General features: G+C 38.6%; 1 protein-coding gene across 3 annotated transcripts in view; it reads right to left on the bottom strand.

Annotated features, from left to right (window-relative positions):
• Nucleotides 1–8,014: 8,014 nt before the first annotated feature.
• The window catches only part of Slc36a4 (solute carrier family 36 member 4), a 43,417-nt gene continuing 29,897 nt past the window's right edge, over nt 8,015–21,534 (bottom strand). For 2 of the 3 annotated variants that reach the window (XM_042685253.1, XM_042685255.1), the window contains 3 exons: nt 20,132–20,301; nt 15,647–15,816; nt 8,015–9,981 (listed from right to left, as the gene is read on the bottom strand). In XM_042685253.1, the coding sequence (XP_042541187.1) occupies nt 9,674–9,981; nt 15,647–15,816; nt 20,132–20,301 (648 nt within the window). In that variant the 3' untranslated portion in view covers nt 8,015–9,673. The remainder of the gene's footprint in view (nt 9,982–15,646; nt 15,817–20,131; nt 20,302–21,534) is intronic. The other variant, XM_042685254.1, reaches the window with a different exon arrangement.

The raw sequence follows: 21,534 nt of genomic DNA on the forward strand, positions 1-21,534 counted from the left end.
CAAGAGGGGAAATAAAAGACAAAAGAAATAACTGCAAACAGTACAAGGCTGAGGACCAATGGAATAGAATCAGTGCCCTAGAAATGAACCCATAGACCTATAGCCATCTAATCTTTCATTAGGGAGCCAAAAACACAGGATGGAAGAAAGACAGCCTCTTCAACACATGGTGCTGGCAGAATTGGCTATACACGTGTAGAAAATTGAAGTTAGATCCTTATATATCTCCATTCACCAGAATTAACTCCAAATGGATCAATGTAAGATCAGATACCCTAAAAATATTACAGTAGGGGACAGGAATACACTAGGGCTCCTTGGCACATGTCAAAACTTACTAAATAAAGATCCAGAAACACAATAAACCAAAGAAAGGCTGGATAAATGGGATTGCATTAAACTGCAGACTTTCTGCCCGGCAAAGGACATAGCTAGCAAGGTAAATAGAAAGCCCACAGATTGGGAGATCTCCACTAGCTATGCAACAGACAAGGGCCTTGTATCTAAACTATACTCAGAACTCAAACAATTAACCCCCCCTCCAAAACAAATCCTTAAAGAAACAACCAGCCCATTAATAAGTCGGCTAAAGAATTAAAATGAGCCGAGCACTGGCTCACGCCTGTAATCCTAACTACTCAGGAGGCTGAGATCTGAGGATCATGGTTCAAAGCAAGCCCACAAAGGAAGGTCCGTGAGACTCATATCTCCAATTAACCATCAGAAAACCGGAAGTGTTGCTGTGGCTCAAACTGTAGAAAGCTAGACTTGAGCTGAAGAGCTAAGGGACAGCACCCAAGCCCAGAGTTCAAGCCCCACAACTGACCAAAAAAAAAAGAAAAAGAAAAAAAAAGCAAAAAAGACTTAAAATGAGACTTCTTGGAATCATTTTTGTTATTGTACAAAATAATAGCTTTCTCTTTTTAACATATATTTTTAAATTTTGTAGGATATACATTGAATTCTTGACTATATTCTTTCCTTCTTCTCTTCATTGATGGATTATTTACTAATACCCTCCCTCTTTATGCTCTTGACAAATTTTAGCCTGATGCATATTTTGTCCAATATGAACATGGCTTCTCCTGCTTTCTTCCCCCTTTGCTTACTTAGTACATTGTTTTCTATCCTATCACTTTGGACCTGTGTGTCTTTAGCAGTGAGCCGTGCCTCTTATTTACGGCAAATAGTTGAACATTGTTTCTAATCCAGTTGGTCCATCTGAATCTTTTAATTGGAGAATTAAGGCGATTTATAGAGTTATTATTGAGAGATATTTTCTTATTCTTATATTTGTTTGATTCTACTATTACTTTGTTTTTATTTCGTCCTTATTCAACTTGGGGTTTACTGATTTATTGATTCCATCCAAATTCTTACATTTTCATCTATTACATGTTAAACTTAAGACTGTTTCTCTATAAGTAGGCCTGTGGATTTGGAGCATATGGCATAGTCTTCAAACTGTTCCAGGCAGATGAGCAGAGGACTCCCTCCACCCCTGGTTGGATGTCTGTGAGGGCTCAAGTCTCTCTGCCAAAGGTGCTTTATCATGAGAAATCAATTCCTGCACAGAAGATGCCTTCTGCCGGTGTGTCTGACTCTCTGGAAGTGTTCCAAGTGGTTAAGACAGTACACTTTGCTCTGGCTGGGCAAGGTGCACAACTCCACTTGATCCCATTGCCTTGGCCTATACAGTCTGTGTCAGCATAGACAGCTTGAGTTTCTATTTTTCTTCAGGAGGTTTCATAACAGGCATCTTAAAAGTGAAAGTATACATTGAAAAAGTATTTTTATATCACAAAGCATTGGCCACATAATTGCAAATGCATTTGCTGGAATGTGTACAGGCGCTTCTATTCTTGACTTGAGCTCAGAGTTTGTGCTGTCGCTCTGCTTTGCTGCCACCACAGGAGCCAGCATGCACAGCTCTGCTGTTCCGCAGTTGGGTTCCTGCAGACACCATCCATCCATGTAGGTACCATTGGGGAATCTAAAGCAACTAGCTAAGGCAGTGAAGGCAAGTCTTCAGGTTTGCAGATACATATGCCGGATACCTTTTCTGTGTCTATGTGAAGTGCAACATATTGCTCTCCCTCACTACGTGACTTCTATTTTGGTAGTGCCAGCTGATGGTACCTGTGGGCTTCCAAAGGCTGCCTGCACTCTTTGTTGTGGCTCCACTGATGGGGATTCTTCCCCTTCCCTCTGGTTTTGCTCAGCACTCTGATAGAATTTGTTGTTTCTTCTATAAATCTAAAGCACAGCATTTCTGGACTTCCTCTGAGTCTGCCCACTGCTCCCTTCTGCAATCCCTTGCTTCCTTCTCCTCACTGTCCTTCTGTCTCTGAACCATGAATCTTATGATTTTGCTTCAGATTCATGGAAACCTTGGAAAGTGCTAAGTGTCTCTAATTCCCTATCTTAACTGTCTCCCTAAACTTAATTCTAATAACCATGAATACAGCTAGGGAAAAAAATGGGGAAGGAAACAGAGGGAAGTCATTTCAGCATGAGGTGACAGACACACAGATGGTACAGCACATGTGTGGCTTGTCTGTGGTGCTGTGAGTACTTGGTGTTAGTAGAAGCAGCAAGAGGAGGGAGGCCAGAGGCTTGTCAGTATACACACCAACAAGGCTGGTCTTTGTAGAGCCAATATTGGGGAAGGACAGAGGAAATTAGAAAGAAAAGTGACAAGGCATGATTTCCAAGTTCTGTTCCTGTGAAATAATTTTATGTATTGGAACCACAAAGACTACAGAATCCCATGGGAAGTGCTATACTGCTATGTATGAGTCTAATTCCTTCACTTATCTTTTCTACTTTGGACCTGTTCAACCATCCACTGTTAGGTACCAGCAAGTTCTGTTTCATAGTAGCAAAGCCCTGTGAGGAACAAAAAAACTCTGAGTCTCTTCAGCCCACTGCAGGTCATGCAACAATTCTATATTTACAAGAAAACAGAATCAACTCTGCTTCTCAAGAACTATTGTATAATCAAACCCAAGAAACCTTCATCATTGAAACATGAGCCCATCTCTCTATATGCAAAACATTGCAAGCATATCTGTTAAGTCCAATTACTCTAAAACCTTTACATTAAAAAAAAAGAACATTTGTTTCCTTCAGCAAATTTTACATACGGTTTCTTCATTAGTTTCATCTCTACGGTAATACCTAGTCATGTTCCTGTCTACAAGCTAAATAAGGTGTATGTTGTTTGCCTGTTACAGAGCTTGGGGAAATAGGTATATAAGGTAGTGTACACACACACACACACACACACACACGTGTATATTCATTCACATTTGACTTGGTGCTGCTGTGAATCAGGAACATGAACTTCTGCATGTGCCTCCGTATGTATTCAGGATAGCCTTTCTTTCCTCCACAGCCCTAACACAATTTTTAAATCCATTCTCAAACTATTTCTCTCAATTCTCCCAGTCCTCCTGTGACCAGTCATTAAAATTAGTAAAACCAGTTTCTTTATCCTAATGCTATTAGGATACATTATACGGTATATTATCCTAATGTTTTCTACATATGTTTAATCAAAAGGAATGTTTTCACAGAGCTGTAATTAAAATTTAATTTCATAGATGTTTTCTAAATTATTAGTTTTCAGTATAACTTCAGCATAAATAGTACATTGCACTGTCTTCTAGAATGAGACTGTGTAATCGATGATCTCTGCTATCAGTGACAATTAGGTCACTTCGTTTTCACTATTAAAATTACATGTGACAAATGTACCTCAGGCAATCTGTTTCTGTCTGTCTCTGTCTCTCTTTCTACCTCTCATACTAGAACTAAGTAAGTGCTCTACCACTGAGACATTTCCAGCCTTGTTTTTTGCGGATTACTTTTGATTCAGGGTCTCAGTTCCTGCCTATGAACAGCTGGACTACAGTCAAGACTATCTGAGGGTCCTGTCACTGCTGAGATGACCACACATGCTGGAGTTCAGCTTCCCTCTGTTGACAGAAGTGTGCAGGGAACAAAGTTCCCCCCAGTCTCAGCCTCCCATGTAATTTAAAATGACAGGCACAGACTACTGCACCTAGCTGTAGGTTGCAAAGTCTCATAAACTTTTTTGTTCTGAATGGCTTTGAACTTCCATTCTCCCATTCTAAGCTTCAAGTACCGAGTCTATCTTTGGATGAAATACCTAATTCCCAAGAGCATACTTACTCTACTATCCAAAATACTTTTACTTGTCTATTCTTTTTTAAATAGCACATAGAGATTATACATACCTATGAAGCCCCAATTGATATTTCAGTATTTGTATGTATTGCTTAATGTTAAATCAGGGATCTGGTGTATCTATTAGCTTAAACAATTATCATCTCCCTGTAGTAACAACAACGAATATCCTTTTGGGCAGGATAGACAAGGCTACAGAGAAATTAAAAATAATATTGAAAGGGTCAGACTCAGAATTCTAGCTACTTAGGAGGCTGAGACCTGGTAGAGTACAGTTTAAAGTTAGGTAGGACAGAAAATCAACACACCTCTATTACCAATTACTCAATGAAATTCCTGGAGGTTGGAGGCATGCCTCAATCAGTACAGCACCAGCCTCAACCAAGCATGAGGCACAGAGTTCACCCCTACTACCACCAAAAATAGAAATCTTTTTCCAGGTGCTGATGTTCCAGATCTATAATCTTGCTACTTGGGAAGCTGAGATCCAGAGGACAATTCAAAGCCACCCTGGGCAGAAAAGTCCATGAGACTTTATACCCAAACACTCAGCAAAAACCTGGGTTGAAGGCATGACCTAAGTGACAAAACACTAGCCAAGCTCCTCTACCCCCCTCAAAAAAATGTAAGAGCCACCACTTTAAGTCTTTATTTCCATATTTTGTGTGAGGAGCAGGTATATTTCTCGTTAGTCATTTATACTAAAATAAATCCTGGCTAAAATCTTCCCCTTATGAGTCTTGTCATGAGCTTCCTTATAATTCTTTTTTATGAATGGATTGCTAGTTTCTGTGATTTTGTGTGGAACTCTGGGTGTTGAGGAACCCTTAGACTTTTCCCTAGTAAGTTAAATCACAAACAGGGAATTTGCAGATGGTTGTTTTTGAGTCATGCTTTCATTACTAGTCCCCTTAAATCTTACCGGTACCAATTTCAAACATTACAAACAATCATAAACACTACTCACAATGTTATTGTGAGAATTTTATACTAGTTGCATTTTCAATCTAGACATCTGTCAGTCATTTATCCTTTTAAAACATATATTCAAAAGACAATTGCAAGCAAAATAATCACATTTTATTGAAATCTCCGAAGTTACAGTACTTTAAGACAACTTTTTTTCATATTCCTTTACAAAAAAAGGGACCTGACTCAAGTTCAATGACATTTTATAACAAAATCATTTTTGAAACTCTTAGACCAATAGCTTGTTCGTTTAGGACATCAACATGTTTTTTCCTATTACCAAGAAAATTCCAATGCAATTTCTTTGTTATTTTTTAAGACATCTTTCTACATCCAATATAAATGATAAATCAAGTTTATATTGTGTGTGTGAATGTACATATGTGCAAATAACTGGCAAATTATAATAGGAAACTACAAGGATCACAGTGATTTATTTCACTTATCGTGGGGCAATAAATACCATTCCATCCCATAATTAGGGATATTTTCTTATCTTGTAGGTCAAAACCATCAAAACCAATCAGACTCAACATGACACGTGACCTAATGAGTGCTAATACCACATAAATACTAACCATCACAGTCAACCATTTAGTGTTACCAAGTACTTTGCTATAACTGGGCTACTAGTTTCTCAAGTTTTCTTATGAAAGCTAGTTGAGCCAAAATCATCAAAATAACTCAATTTTTTCATCTAGGTTTAGTGGCACATACCTGTAATTCCAGCTAGTAGGGAGAATGAGACAAGGAGGATCATGACTTTGAGTCCAGCCCAGGCACAAATTAGAGAGACTCTATGTCAAAAACAAAAAACAGGCCAAGTGCAGTGGCTCCCAAATAAAATTCCAGCTACTTAAAAGGATCATGGTTTGAGACTGGACCAGTCAATAACATGAGACCCACCTCAACAAAAGGCATAGTGGTACACACATCTGTAATCCCAGCTGTCAGAGGTACAGGTAGACGAAATCTTGGTCTGAAGCCAGTCCCGTGAGGAGAAGGGTATGAGGCTTGAGATGGAGGGCACTGACCTAACACGTTCAAGGACCTAGGTTTGATCCCTAGCACCATTCAAAATAAAAGAACTTTAAAAAAATTAATTAAAAATGCTTAAAGCATGTGATAAAAAACCAACATTCTGTGGAAATGGTATGTTGTACATGTAACTATTGAATTGAAACCCTTTTCTATAACTATTTGAAGATAATTTAAAAATGACTTTTTAAAAAGCCAGGAGCTAGTGGCTCACACCTGTAATTCTAGCTACTCAGGAGGCTGAGATCTGAGGATTGTAGTTTAAAACCAGCCAAAGAAGAAAGCCCATGAGACTCATATTCAATAAACCACCAGAAAGCTGGAAGCAGAGTTTTGGCTCAAGTAGTAAAGTACTAGCCTTGTGCATAAAAGCTCAGAGACAGAGCTTAGGCCATAAGTTCAAATCCCAGGACCAGCACAAAATTTTGTTTAAAAAGCTATCACTCTGAATTATCAATGCCGTTATTTTAACCAAATTATTTTATTCCCTAACAGACTAATACTCATTGGCCATTGGTATGAAATAATTTGATTACTTTCATAACTCTATTCTGTTCCCTTTTAAGTGAGGAGAGGGAAGGCCAAGATCCAGGTGTCAGGGTGTTTGCTGCCATGCATACTCCTCAGGTGCTGTACTGACACTGATAGCAGAGAAACAACAGCTAAGGAAAGCAAGTTCTATGCTCCCCATAGCTAGGAACAGCACTGATACAGAAATTTCATAGTTGACAGTACTTTGAAAAGCAAATATTATGAAAATTCTAAGCAAGCACACACCTGTCAGAAAACTTACAACACAAATGCTATCACAAACTGCTTACGACAATGCTCTGTCCAAGACAGCATCAGAACTGGTTTTAACAAACTCACTGCAAAGAACTAAAACACAATGTGGCATTTGCTAGCATGGCATTTGTTTTCTTTTATAAGACCCAGTAAACTGCTCTCTGATGGAGAAAAATCCCTCATTTCTTTGTGAAGAAACCTGGCCACATGAGGAAAAGATCTGGTGTTTGACAAGTGGACAGTGAAACTGGGCTTCACACTGGGCACAGGCACCTTGGTGAGCACAGCCCTCCTCACTCCAACCACCTGTGTGAGCACAGCCCTCCTCACTCTAAGCAGCCAAGCACGTGGTTCTCAGCACTGAGACAAGACCACCACCATGGCAGCAAAGGTTACTGCAGTCACAACTTTCTGGATCAAAACAGAGAAGACAGAAAACCTGAGGGACACAATCACTCATTCTCCAGACCCAAAAGAAAAAGCAACACCTGCAGGAGCAAAAATACCTTCTGCAAACATTTTAGAAAATGGTATGATTCATTAAAACTAAACATCAGAGGAAAATAGCTGATAAATGTCATTTGTCCTAAAATAAGAGTATAGTTAGACTTTGCATCTAAATACTGTTTCTTGTGAATAATTAAAAGTATTTTCTTCCTTTCTGCATATCTACCTTTTCTTGTACTGCAGCATGGAATCACACAGTGAGTCTAAAACTAAATTCTGACACAGCACCAGGGATCACTTAGTGAGCTAAAGCTAGATGCTAATGCAGTACTTTACTGCCTACAAAAGCCTGGCTGATGACAACACTTAAGACTTGAGTGTGCTAAATTCAGATTGTACTTATTGCTAGAACAACTATTGAAGATACCACTGCACTTGCTTAATTCCATAAGGAAATAAATAACAGGTCAAAGTACAAAGATAATTTTAACACACAGACATGTGAAAGCAGCTGACAAAAAATTCACTCTATTAAATAATTTTTAATTAATTTCATATTATAAAATTTTAAAACTTTTAGTTTATTCTTAGATTCCAGACTATACTGTTAAGTTTAAAGATTAGCTTTTCCACATCTTTTAGTGTAACTACAGATGCAATGTAACAGATTTGATATAAAATATGGCAGTTAATACCTAATGTTGATGTTTTAAAAAATGTTTTGATTCTTATGAATCTGTACCAAAATAAAGCTTCTGATATATCTTCAGGCTCACACCTGATGATGAGTTAATAATGTAAGCAAAAAAAAGTTGAATAAGTTAACATTTACATACAAAAATAGAGGATATATACAGTGAACTTAATGGTATTTTCATGGTATTACACATTAGAGTATTACCAGGATGAATAAAAAGTCAAATTCTAAACTGTGAATTAAAAAATCTGTAGACAATCCTATTCTAATGTTTCAGACTTAGTAATTTTCATTTTCTCCATCCAATGAGATTTCTGTGCTGGTTAATAAATGCACTTGAAAGCCAAGGATGAATGTAGGATGGATGTAAGATGCTGGAGTGTCCCAGTTTTGATTAGAGAATGTTTTGCTGTTTCTATTTTTCTTCAGCATTCATTTCACAGTGCTCGTACCCTGCACATGCAGATCAATGAGACTCTGATAAGGAAAGTCCCAAGGCAGGAAGGAGCGCACAAATCCTCAGTTTTGTCACAGCATCTACTTTCTGCCATTATGGAAGATGGTCCCTACAACCCCCAAAAAGGGAAGGAGCACAGGGCAGCTGAGGCGGTGTGGTGGCTGGGCTGAATGCCAGAAGCTGTCCCGTGGAAAACATGGGGTCCACCACTACTCTCCTTTCTTTACATTGTGAGGTTATAATGTGTAATTAAATAGATTCCATATTAAAATTAAGCTAAGCATAATTTGTTCTTATTATTGGATACAATATGGAAAATGAAAAAATTGTAGCTTCAGAGTTTGAAAATAGGGTTCCTTGATATTGGGGTGAACGGTCCTAATCCAGCTGCTTGACCTTTCTGGGACTCCATTTCCTCCAGTGATAAATAAGGGATGTGTAGTGGAGAAACCTTAAAAGTCCTCTCAATCATGACCGAAACACCAAGCTAGGATCTTGCTCAGTGCTTCCTGATTAGAATCCAAACTGCATACTGCTTCAGTATAGCAGAAAAATAATTCTGGTTGTGGGCTTTCTGATACGGATAACATGGTTTGTTGCTGCAGGCCCAGTCCCACGCACTGTCATCATAGAGATGCATAACCCATTACCTCACACAACAAGTTCACTCTGCTGTTCACTGGATGGTCTGGACAAACACGTGCTATACATACACACGCGTATGTATATACACCTAAGCCCTTATTTAATCCCCTATTGTTAAACCCCTGCAGCTTTTCAACTGGGTGGTAAAAGAAAATTATGGGGAAGAAAGCCAAATCTTTCAGTGTTTCTTGTGGAATTAAGAATATTTTTATTCTTTGAATTTGTAGACTTTATAATTTTTTTTAGTTGCAAAGCTAATTTTAAGAATGCATAGCTATTGTATAAACCACAACTCTGTCACCATTTGCTACTCTTATGAAATAGGTGTTTGGTACTATTTAGAAATGCAGGGCAACGCATTTTACTGGTTCTTCGATTTTCAGAGTGGAGGTAAGAGTAGAAGACTCATTTCTTTGACTATACTACTTAAAACCTGGTGTAAAGCAAATTGAACTCAAATTAAGAGAGGGACTTTGTGAATTTCCAGCTATAATTGTGGGAGTAGGATAAATAATTTCCTCAACAGTTACATATGTACCTAATAAGAAGCCTACCACTCCAGTGAACGCTATGGACAAATTTTTTAGGACCATCCATATATTGTAATGCTCCTTTGAAAATGTGAGGATTTCAACAAGAGGCGGCAGGATGAGGGCCAGCGTGCTGCTGCTCACAGCCCCCACAAAGGAGATCACAATGTCCAAGCGAGGAATGAGAATGGCCCCTGCACCTAGAAAACAAAGAGGCAGGCATACTGAGTTTAAATGTCTGGCACTCACATGAAAATTAAATGTAATCTTTTCAAGAAGTAATTAATGGAAGCAGATAATAACCCTTGCTCCTAGGAAAATCTGACAGGTTTTGCTCTGAGCTAAACAAAGACAACAAAGAAACTTAAACAGGAATTTCACCTGTGAACGAAGTTTCTCAAGTGAATAGCCTGTCCTTTATTTGCACTAAGTTTGAATGATTTATTTCCAAAGCATTTGCATTACTCTGCCTGCTATATAGATCATCTCACAAGACACAAACAAGGTGGTTCAATATCAATACTAGGACAGAAGGCATGAATATTCACAGTAGAATCCCAATCAATCCATATTAAAAAGGGCACTGGTACATCAGGCCTCCTAACTACTTAAGAAGCTGAGATCTGGGGTTCATGGTTAGAAACCAGCCCATGCAGGAAAAGTCAGTGAGACTCATCTCCAGTTAACCATCACAAAGCCAAAAGTGAAACTGTGGCTCAAGTAGTAGAATGGAAAAAGCTAAGGGAGAGCTAAGGCCTTTAGGTCAAGCTCCAGTTCTGGCACACACACACACACGCACGCACGCACGCACGCACACACACACGCGGAAACTGAAAATCAAAGCTAAGGGAGAGCTAAGGCCTTTAGTTCAAGCTCCAGTTCTGGCTGACACACACACACACACACACACACAAACACACACACACACACACACACAGCCATGGAAACTGAAAATCATTATTAAGCAAAAATCCACTGTAATTAATGGGCAGAAAAAGTCATTGAGGAATGCTAAAATCAGTGGTAAAAAATTAGTTTAGCTGGGCATAGTGGCTCATAACTATAAGTATCCCAGACCAGGGAGACTAAAGTAGGAGAACTGCAACATCAGAAACAACCTGAGACCCTGTCTCAAAAAAAAAAAACAAAAAACAAGCCAGGTGCCAGTGGCTCATACTGATAATCCTAGCTACTCAGGAGGCTGAGAGCTAAGGATCACAGTTCAAAGCCAGCTCGGACAAGAAAGTCTGTGAGATTCTTTATCTCCAATAAACCACTAGAAAACCAGAAGTGGTGCTGTGGCTCAAGTGATAGAGTGCTAGCCTTGAGCTGAAGAGCTCAGGGACAGTTCCCAGACCCAGAGTTAAAGCCCCATGACTTAAAAAAAAAACCAAAAAACAAAAAACAAAAAAGCTGGGCGTGACATTCAGTGAAAGAATACCTGCCCAGCATGTTCAAGGCCTGACTCCACCCCAGCATCCACAAGAGGTAAGATCAGTACATCTTCAATCTAAACACATTTCCCCAAAAGATACTTTTAACTATGAAAGATAAAAACCACCCACAGACCCATTGCAACAATGAGATGTACAAGTCATTACTTTGAAAATGAACTTTACAACTTTGGTGGGGGTGGGGGGGTGGGGAGGATTGGGTTGCATCAACAAGACATGGTGGTGTATATTATCAGTCCTGTGGAATTCTTGTTAAAAATTCCTAACTTTAATTAAACCAGACATGCTGTGCATACACACCACTTGGAATAGTGAGATTCTATCTTTGAAAAAAATAGCTTTAATGATGAGAAGACATCAGACAAATTCAAACTGAAGGAAATTCTACCAAAACTACTGGCATTTCAAAAGTATCAAGGCCAAGAAAGAAAAGGAGCATCAAGATTAGAAGGCATGAGAACTAAATTCAAGTGCAACCTAGATTCCTTCTTAGATCAGAAAGGAATAGCAATGATAAAACTGAAAAGTTAGCATATGATCTAGAGATTACTTAGGGGCACCGTAATGTGTCAACTTCTGCTTTTGTAACTGGTCATGATTATACAACCTGAATAATCAGTAACCCCTCTGTACGACACCTTTAATGTATATGCCCCTATGCCATTATTGTGAGCAAGATTTCTTGCAAAGCATTATGTTTTGGTCTGTTGCTTTCATGCCTTTATCTTGATACTACCAAAAGTCTGTTCACAGAAGTATAAAACCAAGACTCATAGTCTTCTCCAATTTGTCCTTTAAATTACTGATGGAATGGCTTATTATTCATGGGTTGGAGCTGCCACTAAAAACAACAGCCAGGAAATGATAGGCAGAAGATGGTGAAGCAGCTACAGGGAAACACCCCAGTTGTCTCTGACTAAACATAGATGTAGGGTCTGAGCACACACTTCACCTCAAGAGGGCCACACCCATCAGACTAGAAACAAACAAGATACACACTCTAGCAAAGGATTTATACCGCAGGCATGCAATGACTGAAGTCAGCAAAGATATGCTGCAGCAAGGTAACCCCTCCTACACAGCTGTGCAGTGTGCTGAGTCCGGTCCAGCACAGATAGCAATGCTCCTGAAGAGCTACAGCTGGGACAAAAAAAGCAAGAAAAGGCTCACAAGATCGCCAAATGCAGATGTAGGAACATCTTACAAGGATGCTGATGGCCACCTCAACACAAACTCAGGGAACCCTAAGAACCCCATAAGGAACCCCTCCCTGGAGAGACTAGCTTCTGTGGTGACCCAGAGTAACTGGACTAGTTCCCCTGCCCAAAGAGGGCCCTGTTTGGAGAGGGCAAAGAAGTAAGCTCTTCCCCTCCACACCTTCTCCAGCTCCTGGGAAAAAGCCATGTTCCCTGTCTCCAGGGAATGGCAAATCCCAGAAATCCTAAAACCCAAAACCTCCAGCCTGTGGACAGCAGCGCCCCTAGCAGCTGCACTTACCTAGGAAGATACCTGGGAAAGCAACACCAGGTGTTGGACTGGCCCCCATACCAGGAAAGACTCCTAAAAATGGTTAAGTCCTCCAACTCTGCCTGTGTCACAGGGAAAATCTGCACAGTTGCAACAGCAGTCAGAGTCCACTTGCTCTAGTGAGGACTTCACTGGGGCTTAGAGGAGGCTGCTGATCACTGAGGGAAACACCACAACCCCAATCCTATAGAAACTGCATCAAGGGGCCGCTCATATTTCTGACATACTGAGTAAAAAGCACCTTTTTGTTTTTCTTTCTTCTCTCCTTCATTTTTTACAACTCAGTTGAATGTTCTGAGATTATTTATCTGATGGCTTGAGATATAGATTGATAGACAGATCGATACAGATATGTATGTGTGTGTTGTTTGTTATATATACACACACACAATATCCTATTCTCCATATTGCCTTTCTCTGTTCAAAAATAGAGGTATAATTAGAAGAGTGTCAGCAATAGACTTAGGCTTTTTAGAGTAGACAACATTAGGGCACAGGGTGTCTGACCCAATTTCTCTCTACTCTACTTCCTTCTTCAGTGTAGAATGCAAAGTTTTTCTCCCTTGCACTCACTCCCTGTCCTCTCTTCGTTCTTTTCTCTTTTAATTCTTCCATAAACTTATACCTCTCTCACTCATACACAAGTCTGGAAAATGACCCCTTTACACCCCCACCTTACCTTTACAACCTCAATACTTCCAACTGATAGACAAATTTTAACAGTGGAGCTCCAACCACAACTGAATTCTACATCTTCACTCCTATCCCTACAAGAAGCCGTGGGCCCAGATAACTAAATCTCAACAAAGGATCAGAACATGAGCTGCCTAGTCAACCAAGAACAGAGCGAACTGTTTTTTAGGAAGATCACAGATTCCCAAAAGATAAAACCAAAAAGGTCTTCAAAATGGTAGAACACATCACAGAAATACTAGGAATATCCAAAGTAGAACACATTACAGAAATACTAGGAATATCCAAATCCAATGAAATAAAGGTTTCACAGAAAACAACCAGACAACAAAGCAGACAAACAGGGACCTAAGGAGACACTTTACAAGATACACTAAAAACACTTCTGATAAATTTTTTTTTTTTTTTGGGTCCAGTCATGGGGCCTGAACTCTGGGCCTGGGTGCTGTCCTTCAGCTCTTCAGCTCAAGGCTAGCGCTCTACCACTTGAGCCACAGCGCCACTTCCGGCTTTTTTCTTTTTGCTTATGTGGTGCTGAGGAATCGAACCCAGGGCCTCGAGCATGCAAGGCAAGCGCTCTACCACTGAGCCACCATCCCAGCTCCACTTCTGATAAATTTAATTAATGAAAAGTTTGAATTACAAAAAGAATAAATTAAACTTACATGTATACACAGATACCTCACAGAAAGCCTAGTGAAAGACAAAGGCTAGAAATGGAACAAAGCAAAAGGAAATGGCTGTACAAATGTAGAGTGCAAACCTGGACTAGAGAGAAATTGACAGTTTATAGCAGACGAATAAAGGAGAGGCAGTGTTATGCAGTGGAGGCCTGTGAGGAATCATGGACTCAGAGTTGTGTGTATATAGTGTAAAAATATTCATATATAACAAAAAAAAAACAAAAAGCAGCCAATGTGCTCCAATACAAACTGTGTACCCTCGCCAACATGTAATTCAGCCTTAGTTTTTGGTCTACTGGTTTCTTGTTACTTTTCCGTTTTCCTTCCCCTGTGTGACTTCTCAGACTTTTCCAGGCCTATCTGAAATTATTTTGTACCTAAGTTCCACTGAATTTCTCACAGGAGCTGAAGTTATTATGTTGTATTCAAACTGTCATGAAAGCTAAAGCTATAACGAACTGTTTTGAAATTATAAATCTATCTTTGTACCTAGGACTGAAGCCAAATAACCCTTTACAAATATAATAACTGATTCTGAAGAAACTGATATTCAAAAGGAGAAGTGTTTATAAAGTAGTTGTCTGTTGAAAAGATGCTTGTTACAACATAACATTTTCTCTAGGGAATTTAAAGCCTAACTCTCAAACACAATTATGACCTTTCATATTTCATCACACACAGTCATTTTATGAGGCCAGATAAGCATAACCAGAACTTTGCCAACCAAAACCATTTTCCTTTTGCAATATCCAGTTTTCCTCATTGATATTTTTTAATAATCTGAGCTATCACTAATGAATCAAGGAAACTACTATTGTTGAATCCATGTAAGATGAATACAATGTAAAATTGGTATTTCTGTACTACATTTTTATATATCTAACACTTTTGTGCATATATTTATGTGTGCCAATACTAAGGCTAGAAATCAGGGCCTGAGCACTATACTTTAGCTTTGCTACTCAAGCCTGGTGCTCTACCGCTTGAACCCAGCCCCACTTCTAGCTTTTTGGTGATTCACTAAGGTAAGTGTCTCAGGAATTTTCTTGCCCAGACTGGCTTCAAAACATGAACCTTAAATCTCAGCTTCCTGATTATAGGCATTAGCCCCCAGCACCAAGCTCTACCAAATACTTTTATACCATGTATTAGTTTAATTTCAGTGACATAGGGCCATCTTTAAAAATAGAAGCGAAGGATACTGCTATTCCCCAAATGGCCTGAGGAGTTTGACTTGACAGTGTTACTAGTAGAAAAAGAAGAGTATATATATTTTAGGCTGATCCAGAATATAAATAGCTCACATGTACAAAAAAAGGAAGTCAAAGCTGGCAGTTTAAGTTTAGTCACTATAAATATTCACTACACAATTATTATAAAAAGGATATCATGTCATCTACAGAGATCTGGGTGCATAAAAGAGTTTTTAAAATGTTCAAAGAATGAAATTTCATGTTAAGAAATGCAATAGGAAATTTAGTATGATATAAATATATAGTGATACTTACAAGTAATACTAACCAAGAAGGATCTTATCCCAAATTCACAGATTTTCTTCCACTTAGTGTGAAATGTGGATGTGACTCCAGGGATAATAATCTCTGCTGGAACATAGAACTGAATTGAATACGTCACAAAAATGCCAAAGGAATATAGAATTTTCACTGACTGATACAACCTGTTGAAAAAAATCAGAAATTAGTCTTTCTTAGTCTACATTTTGTAGTCTACATCTCCTCTTGTTTATTTTTATAAATAAGAAATCGAGAACATAAACTTAGGATAGAATGTACTGGGTTAAAAAACATAAATGAAAACACTAACTGACCCTCCACTAATGAAATCTGTAGATGATATATAGACAGCTCACAAGCCTGGCACACAAATGTTTGTAACATATCGTTGGAAAGATTTTAATTAGGGCTAAGCCAGTGTTGTAAGATGATGACCAGCTCCACAAAGAACTAATGTTGCTTCAACTTTCTTTTTAAGGATGTAGCATATCTGTATGTCTTCGAAATCCTGAATCATAATCTCAGTGATCTGTGTGTAGAAAAAAAAACATATTGATTCTGAATTTTATTTCTCCTTGCTTGAAAACCTTATCGGGCGTGTCCTTAAGCTGCAGAAATATCATGCCATCTGATAAGGCTTCATCTTACAAAGTTCTCTAAATTATATATATTACCCTATACCAGTTGGAAATAGAAGGGTTAGGTTACTATCTCTTCGAAGGAAACTTAGCACTTTGTAGCTCAGTGTTTCGAATCAAATGAAACTAAAAAGGAAGGTCTTTGTTCCTACCATGGGATATACCAATACCAGGGGCCCTTAAAATACAGATACAAATACCATTAGCTATTTCCTGTCCTCTCCAGAATTTGTTAGACCAACACTACTCAATAGTTCCTGATCTCCCATACCTTTAATCTTCCTTTGAAACTAAAAGGTACCTTCATCTTACCATTAGAAGAGTTGAAGCAAAACGAAAACATTCTATGATGCAGTATTCACTCCCAAGCACAATTTAAGGCAATACTTAACAGCTCTGCTGCCAGCTTCCACAACTGCACATGCCCTTCCTCATCCTCTCTATGTCTCTTTCTTTTTTTTAATTTTTTTTTGGGGGGTCCAGTCGTGGGGCCTGAACTCTGGGTCCGGGTGCTGTCCCTCAGCTCTTCAGCTCAAGGTAGCAACTCTACCACTTGAGCCACAGCGCCACCTGCAGCTTTTTTTTTTTTCTGCTTATGTGGTGCTGAGGAATTGACCAGGGCCTCAAGCATGCAAGGCAAGCGCTCTACCACTGAGCCGCCTTCCCAGCCCTCTTTCAAATCAATCCTATACACTTTTCCCACCTAGAACCTCCATGCTGCTAAGAAATCTAAAAGTTAAAGTAATACCCAGTAATATGTCAGAACCTGATGTTGTATGAAAACACACTATCTACGTACAACTCAATGGAACAAGTCTTCAAATCAATCTTTATGAAAAGGAACATGTTTCAGCCTGTGTTACTGAGCCCATCACAAATTTATTTGCACAGATATCTGAGAGCCAGTATTGAAGCAGGCTGTTTCCTCCTCATGCTTATTCTCCTTGTACTCAAACTGTGTTTTCTCTGAGTGTGTGTGTGTGTGTGTGTGTGTGTGTGTGTGTGTGTGTGTGTGTGTGTGTGTGTGTGTGTGTGTGTGTGTGTGTGTGTGTGTGTGTGTGTGTGTGTGTATGTCCCTCCAGTGTATGGTAGTGTGCTAGGGGTTCTAAAAACTGTAGTCTAAGTGTGGTAGATCTTTGTGAAGTTCAAATTATTCAAAGTTCTTTATTTTGGGTGGAAAATATGTTTATAAAAACAATGCAGCTATTATGAAGTAGAATGCAGAAGATGAATTTGTAAATACAGAACACAAACTGATGCTATGCTGAAAGCAGGTCATCTGGGGTTCTGCCCCCAAGGGATTGTTCTCTTCCCTCTATAATTGAGTTATTGCTATGGTTTGTGTGACCATCTCCCAGTGGTCGGTGTAAGAGCCTACTGCCCAGCTTGGGGTTTGGGGAATTTGTGGAATCTTTAAGAGGGAAGCCTAGGGGAGGTCTTGAGGTTACAGGGAGGAATGAAGGGTATGTGGAAGTTCTACTTTTAGGGGACACACAGTGTGCTTAAGTGCTTAGTGACTAGTAATTTAACAGTCCTACAGTGCAGGGGAACTCAATCCCCTTCTGATCAGGTTTTCCACTTCCCCATGGAGGTGAGGGTCAAGCTTTTCTCTGTCATGTGCTTCTGCCATGATGAGCTGCCCTAACCACAAGTTCAAGGCAACAGACAACTATTCATGGTCTGAAACCTATAGTGATCCAAGCCACAATCAACTTTTTTTACTTTATAAGTTTGTTGACTCAGACACTTGTTACAATAACAGAAAGCTAACCATTACTTTTTTTGGGAAAACAGTACTGTTATAGCATTACTTGACTAGGACCAGAAGTGGTCATGTGAGAACTGCATTAAGCCTCCCAGGCATTAGGCATTGTCCAGGTTATAGGGAGGGAGCAGACCCTCTGCACTTGAACTGCTAATGCTCTAAGCTCAGAATTTCACATTTACTTCATTATCACCTTCAAATTATACTCTTACTTTAAAAGCAAAATTCATTGAGCACTATTACTCATAAATAGTTATTTAAAAAGATGCCTCAGAAGTCAGGTGCTGTAATCCTTAGCCACTCAGGAGGCTAAGATCTAAGGATCACAAATCAAAGCCAGCCTGGGCAGAAAAGTCCATGAAACTCACATCTCCAATCAGCCAGCAAAAAGTCAGAAGTGGAACTGTGGCTCAAGTGACAGAGCACCAGCCTTGAGCAAAAGCAGCTCAGGGACCATGCCCAAGCCCTGAGGTCAAGCCCCAGGACCAACACACACAAAAAATGATGCTTCTCTAATCTATACTTTTCTTGAAGCAATAACCCTTATAATGCCAAAAGTATAAATCAACTTGGCATCAAAAGGTCTTACAGCTTCAGAACTGGTAGACACAACTACTTGCCCAGGATTCCTTTATGACAATTGTTGTCTTTCAAGCTCAGCTGAAAAGTAACACACCCTTCACTTTCCAAAGCCTCCTGAGTTAAACACCAGAAGCCTATTCAGAAGAACAATATACATACAATCCCAGGATTACTCTATTCCAAAAGTCACTTTACAGAGACTATCAACTCTATTCCCATATAGTCATCACTATTGTTTTATTTTTTTTTAATTTAATTTTATTTTATTTGAGAACATACTGTACAGAGGGGTTACAATTACATGGGCAGGATAATGCGTACATTTCTTACCAAGCATTGCAGCCTCCTCCTTTGTTTACCCTTCACCTCCCTTCCTAGCCTCCCCCTCCACCCAATCATACCCTCCCTCCCCCCCCCCCACCGACATTGTAAAGCTGGTTTTGACATGACATTTTGTACTTCTCATTGTTGCAACAGGTATCACTATTGTTTTAGGTGCTTAGTTATGACCATAGGAATTTAACAGTCCTACAGCTACAGAGGCCAAAAAAAATAAGATTATCAGCCACACAAATCCTATCTCCACAGTGGCAAGGAATTAACCAATATAAATTTCTTAAAAGGAACTATTTCTCTTAACTTGCTTTCTTATTTTCTCAGATTCTTGTTGCTTCTTGGGATACATTTTGCAGGCTTTCACTTCTAGTGAAAATCACTTAGGAGAGATAATTTCTGATTCCCATCAGGAAGTCAGTCAGAAAGTGTCATTCCTACTGTTGCTGGTTCTCACTGCCCTGTGAGACATTCACAGAATCTATCCACATAGCTAAAGTAGCTGAAGTAGAATGGCATTAATTAAATCAGCAATTTAGCACTTAATCTTTGCATTTATCAAAACTAAGGTACTACATTCCATTTTAAAGGTGAGTATTCACTAACAATACCTTTTTGAAATTTCCAAAGACTAACTCCTGAAGAAAGAACCTTACATATTGTTTCATTTAGGTTAACATGGCTTCCATATTAAACAAAGTACTAAGACACAACACTACATTATCTATGAGTCCCAACTAGACTACGAAAGGATTAGAGGTACACAGTCTAAAGTTGACCAGAAAACAAAGAGAGCCATAAAATGATGGGACGTCTCATCAGAAACCCAGCATGCTTGCCTTTTTGAGAGCAAATACAGGTATTCGTTTTTTTGAAAAGATTAATGTGTGTTATTACTAAAATAATGCGTATTTTGCTTTTAGGGTTGATTGAAATTTGGTACAACTTATTTGTAAGATCCTTTCTTAAAACATCTCACAAAGATTCATGAATTCATAGATGGTTTTTCCTTGAGAATTATAAAAAAAATCTAGTTACTTCAATAAATCACAGTGAGATTCCACAAGTTTAAATAAAAAAATTCAAGTATGAAATTCAAATATTGGTAAATTACATTCACAAAATATATGAACTAGAATTTAGAAGCTCATCTCCACGTACCACACATCCTGGGGAAGATTTAAAGTTATGCTGCCTTTGATTTCATCACGAAAACACATATATCCCAAAGTAGCCAGTGTAACATACAAAGCTGTGACAATAGCCATGCCAATATTCAATGCCTGGGGAAAACGTTTGGATTCTTTCATCTGGTTTTCCAGAGGAAGGACCTAAAATAAAACAGGAACAGGATGCAAGTATTTCAGAATAAGAATGATACAGTGTCTCTTATGTAGACAAATCGGTCTAGTCTAGATGTAAAATCCTTCTTTTAAAACAATACATGTATTAATTAAAATATTGTCTATGTGCTATTTTTCTATAGTACACATTGTTAAATTCTTAAGATCTGAAAATCTGCTCCTAGCAGGCAAACTTGCCGGGTTTTTTTCTAGATTTAAATTTTTTTCATTGTTACACCCTGTTTTTTAAATAACTTTTTTATTTTAGAATAATTTTCTATTTACATAACAGTTAGAAAGGTAACAGAGAGCTCTCATATACCCCGACACAACTTTGCCTGCTTTTAATATTTGTTATCATGTTACATTTGTTACAACTATGAACCAACATTGGTACATGACTAACTAAACTTAAAACTTCATTTGGGGAAGGGATGATAGGGGAAAAACAAAGGAGGAAGCAACAATGCTTGAGAGGAAATGTACTCATTACCTTGCTCAAGTAACAGTAACAGCTCTGTACAGTATTTTTACAATAAAAAAAAGTACAAAAAACCTTCATTTGGATTGCATTAGTTGTTCCACTAATGTTCCTTTATCTGTTCAGTGTCCCATTCAGAATACCACACTGCACTTGATTCCTCTATTTGGTGGTTCTTTCTCAATCTTCCCTTGTTGCTCATTATCCTGATATTTGTTTGAGCAATATTATTAGTAAGCTGTTTTACATATTGTCCTTCTAACTTTGGTCTATCAAATGCTCTCCTGTGAATAGACTGGGATGGTAGGTTTTGGGGAAGGGAATACCTCACAGGGGATGCCCTTCTTATCCAACATGCAATCTTCATTGTTTACCACTGGCAAGTTCACCGTGATCACTCAGCTATGGTAGTTTCAGGGAGAACTAGGAAATGCATTTGTGTCTATTAACCCACACACGCATCTCCAACTGCTCCCATATCTACCCAGCAGTAACTACTATCTGTCAATATGAATAAGACCAATAAATAACTTTGTGTAAAAAATAAAACTTTTAAAGTAGTAAGCAAAGACTAATTGCTTACTACTATCAAAATAAAAAAAATTAATCCTCAGTGGGTTTGGACATATAATCTTACATAATAAAAGACATTGTGTAATATAAATATCATTTATTTAATAATGTTTTGAAATATGGTATTATTCTAAAGCATAGGGATACCCTCTCACACAGCCCACTTG

The sequence above is a fragment of the Dipodomys spectabilis genome, unplaced genomic scaffold, assembly GCF_019054845.1.
Source record: "Dipodomys spectabilis isolate Male_0828 unplaced genomic scaffold, ASM1905484v1 ptg000094l, whole genome shotgun sequence".
Taxonomy (NCBI): Eukaryota; Metazoa; Chordata; class Mammalia; order Rodentia; family Heteromyidae; genus Dipodomys; species Dipodomys spectabilis.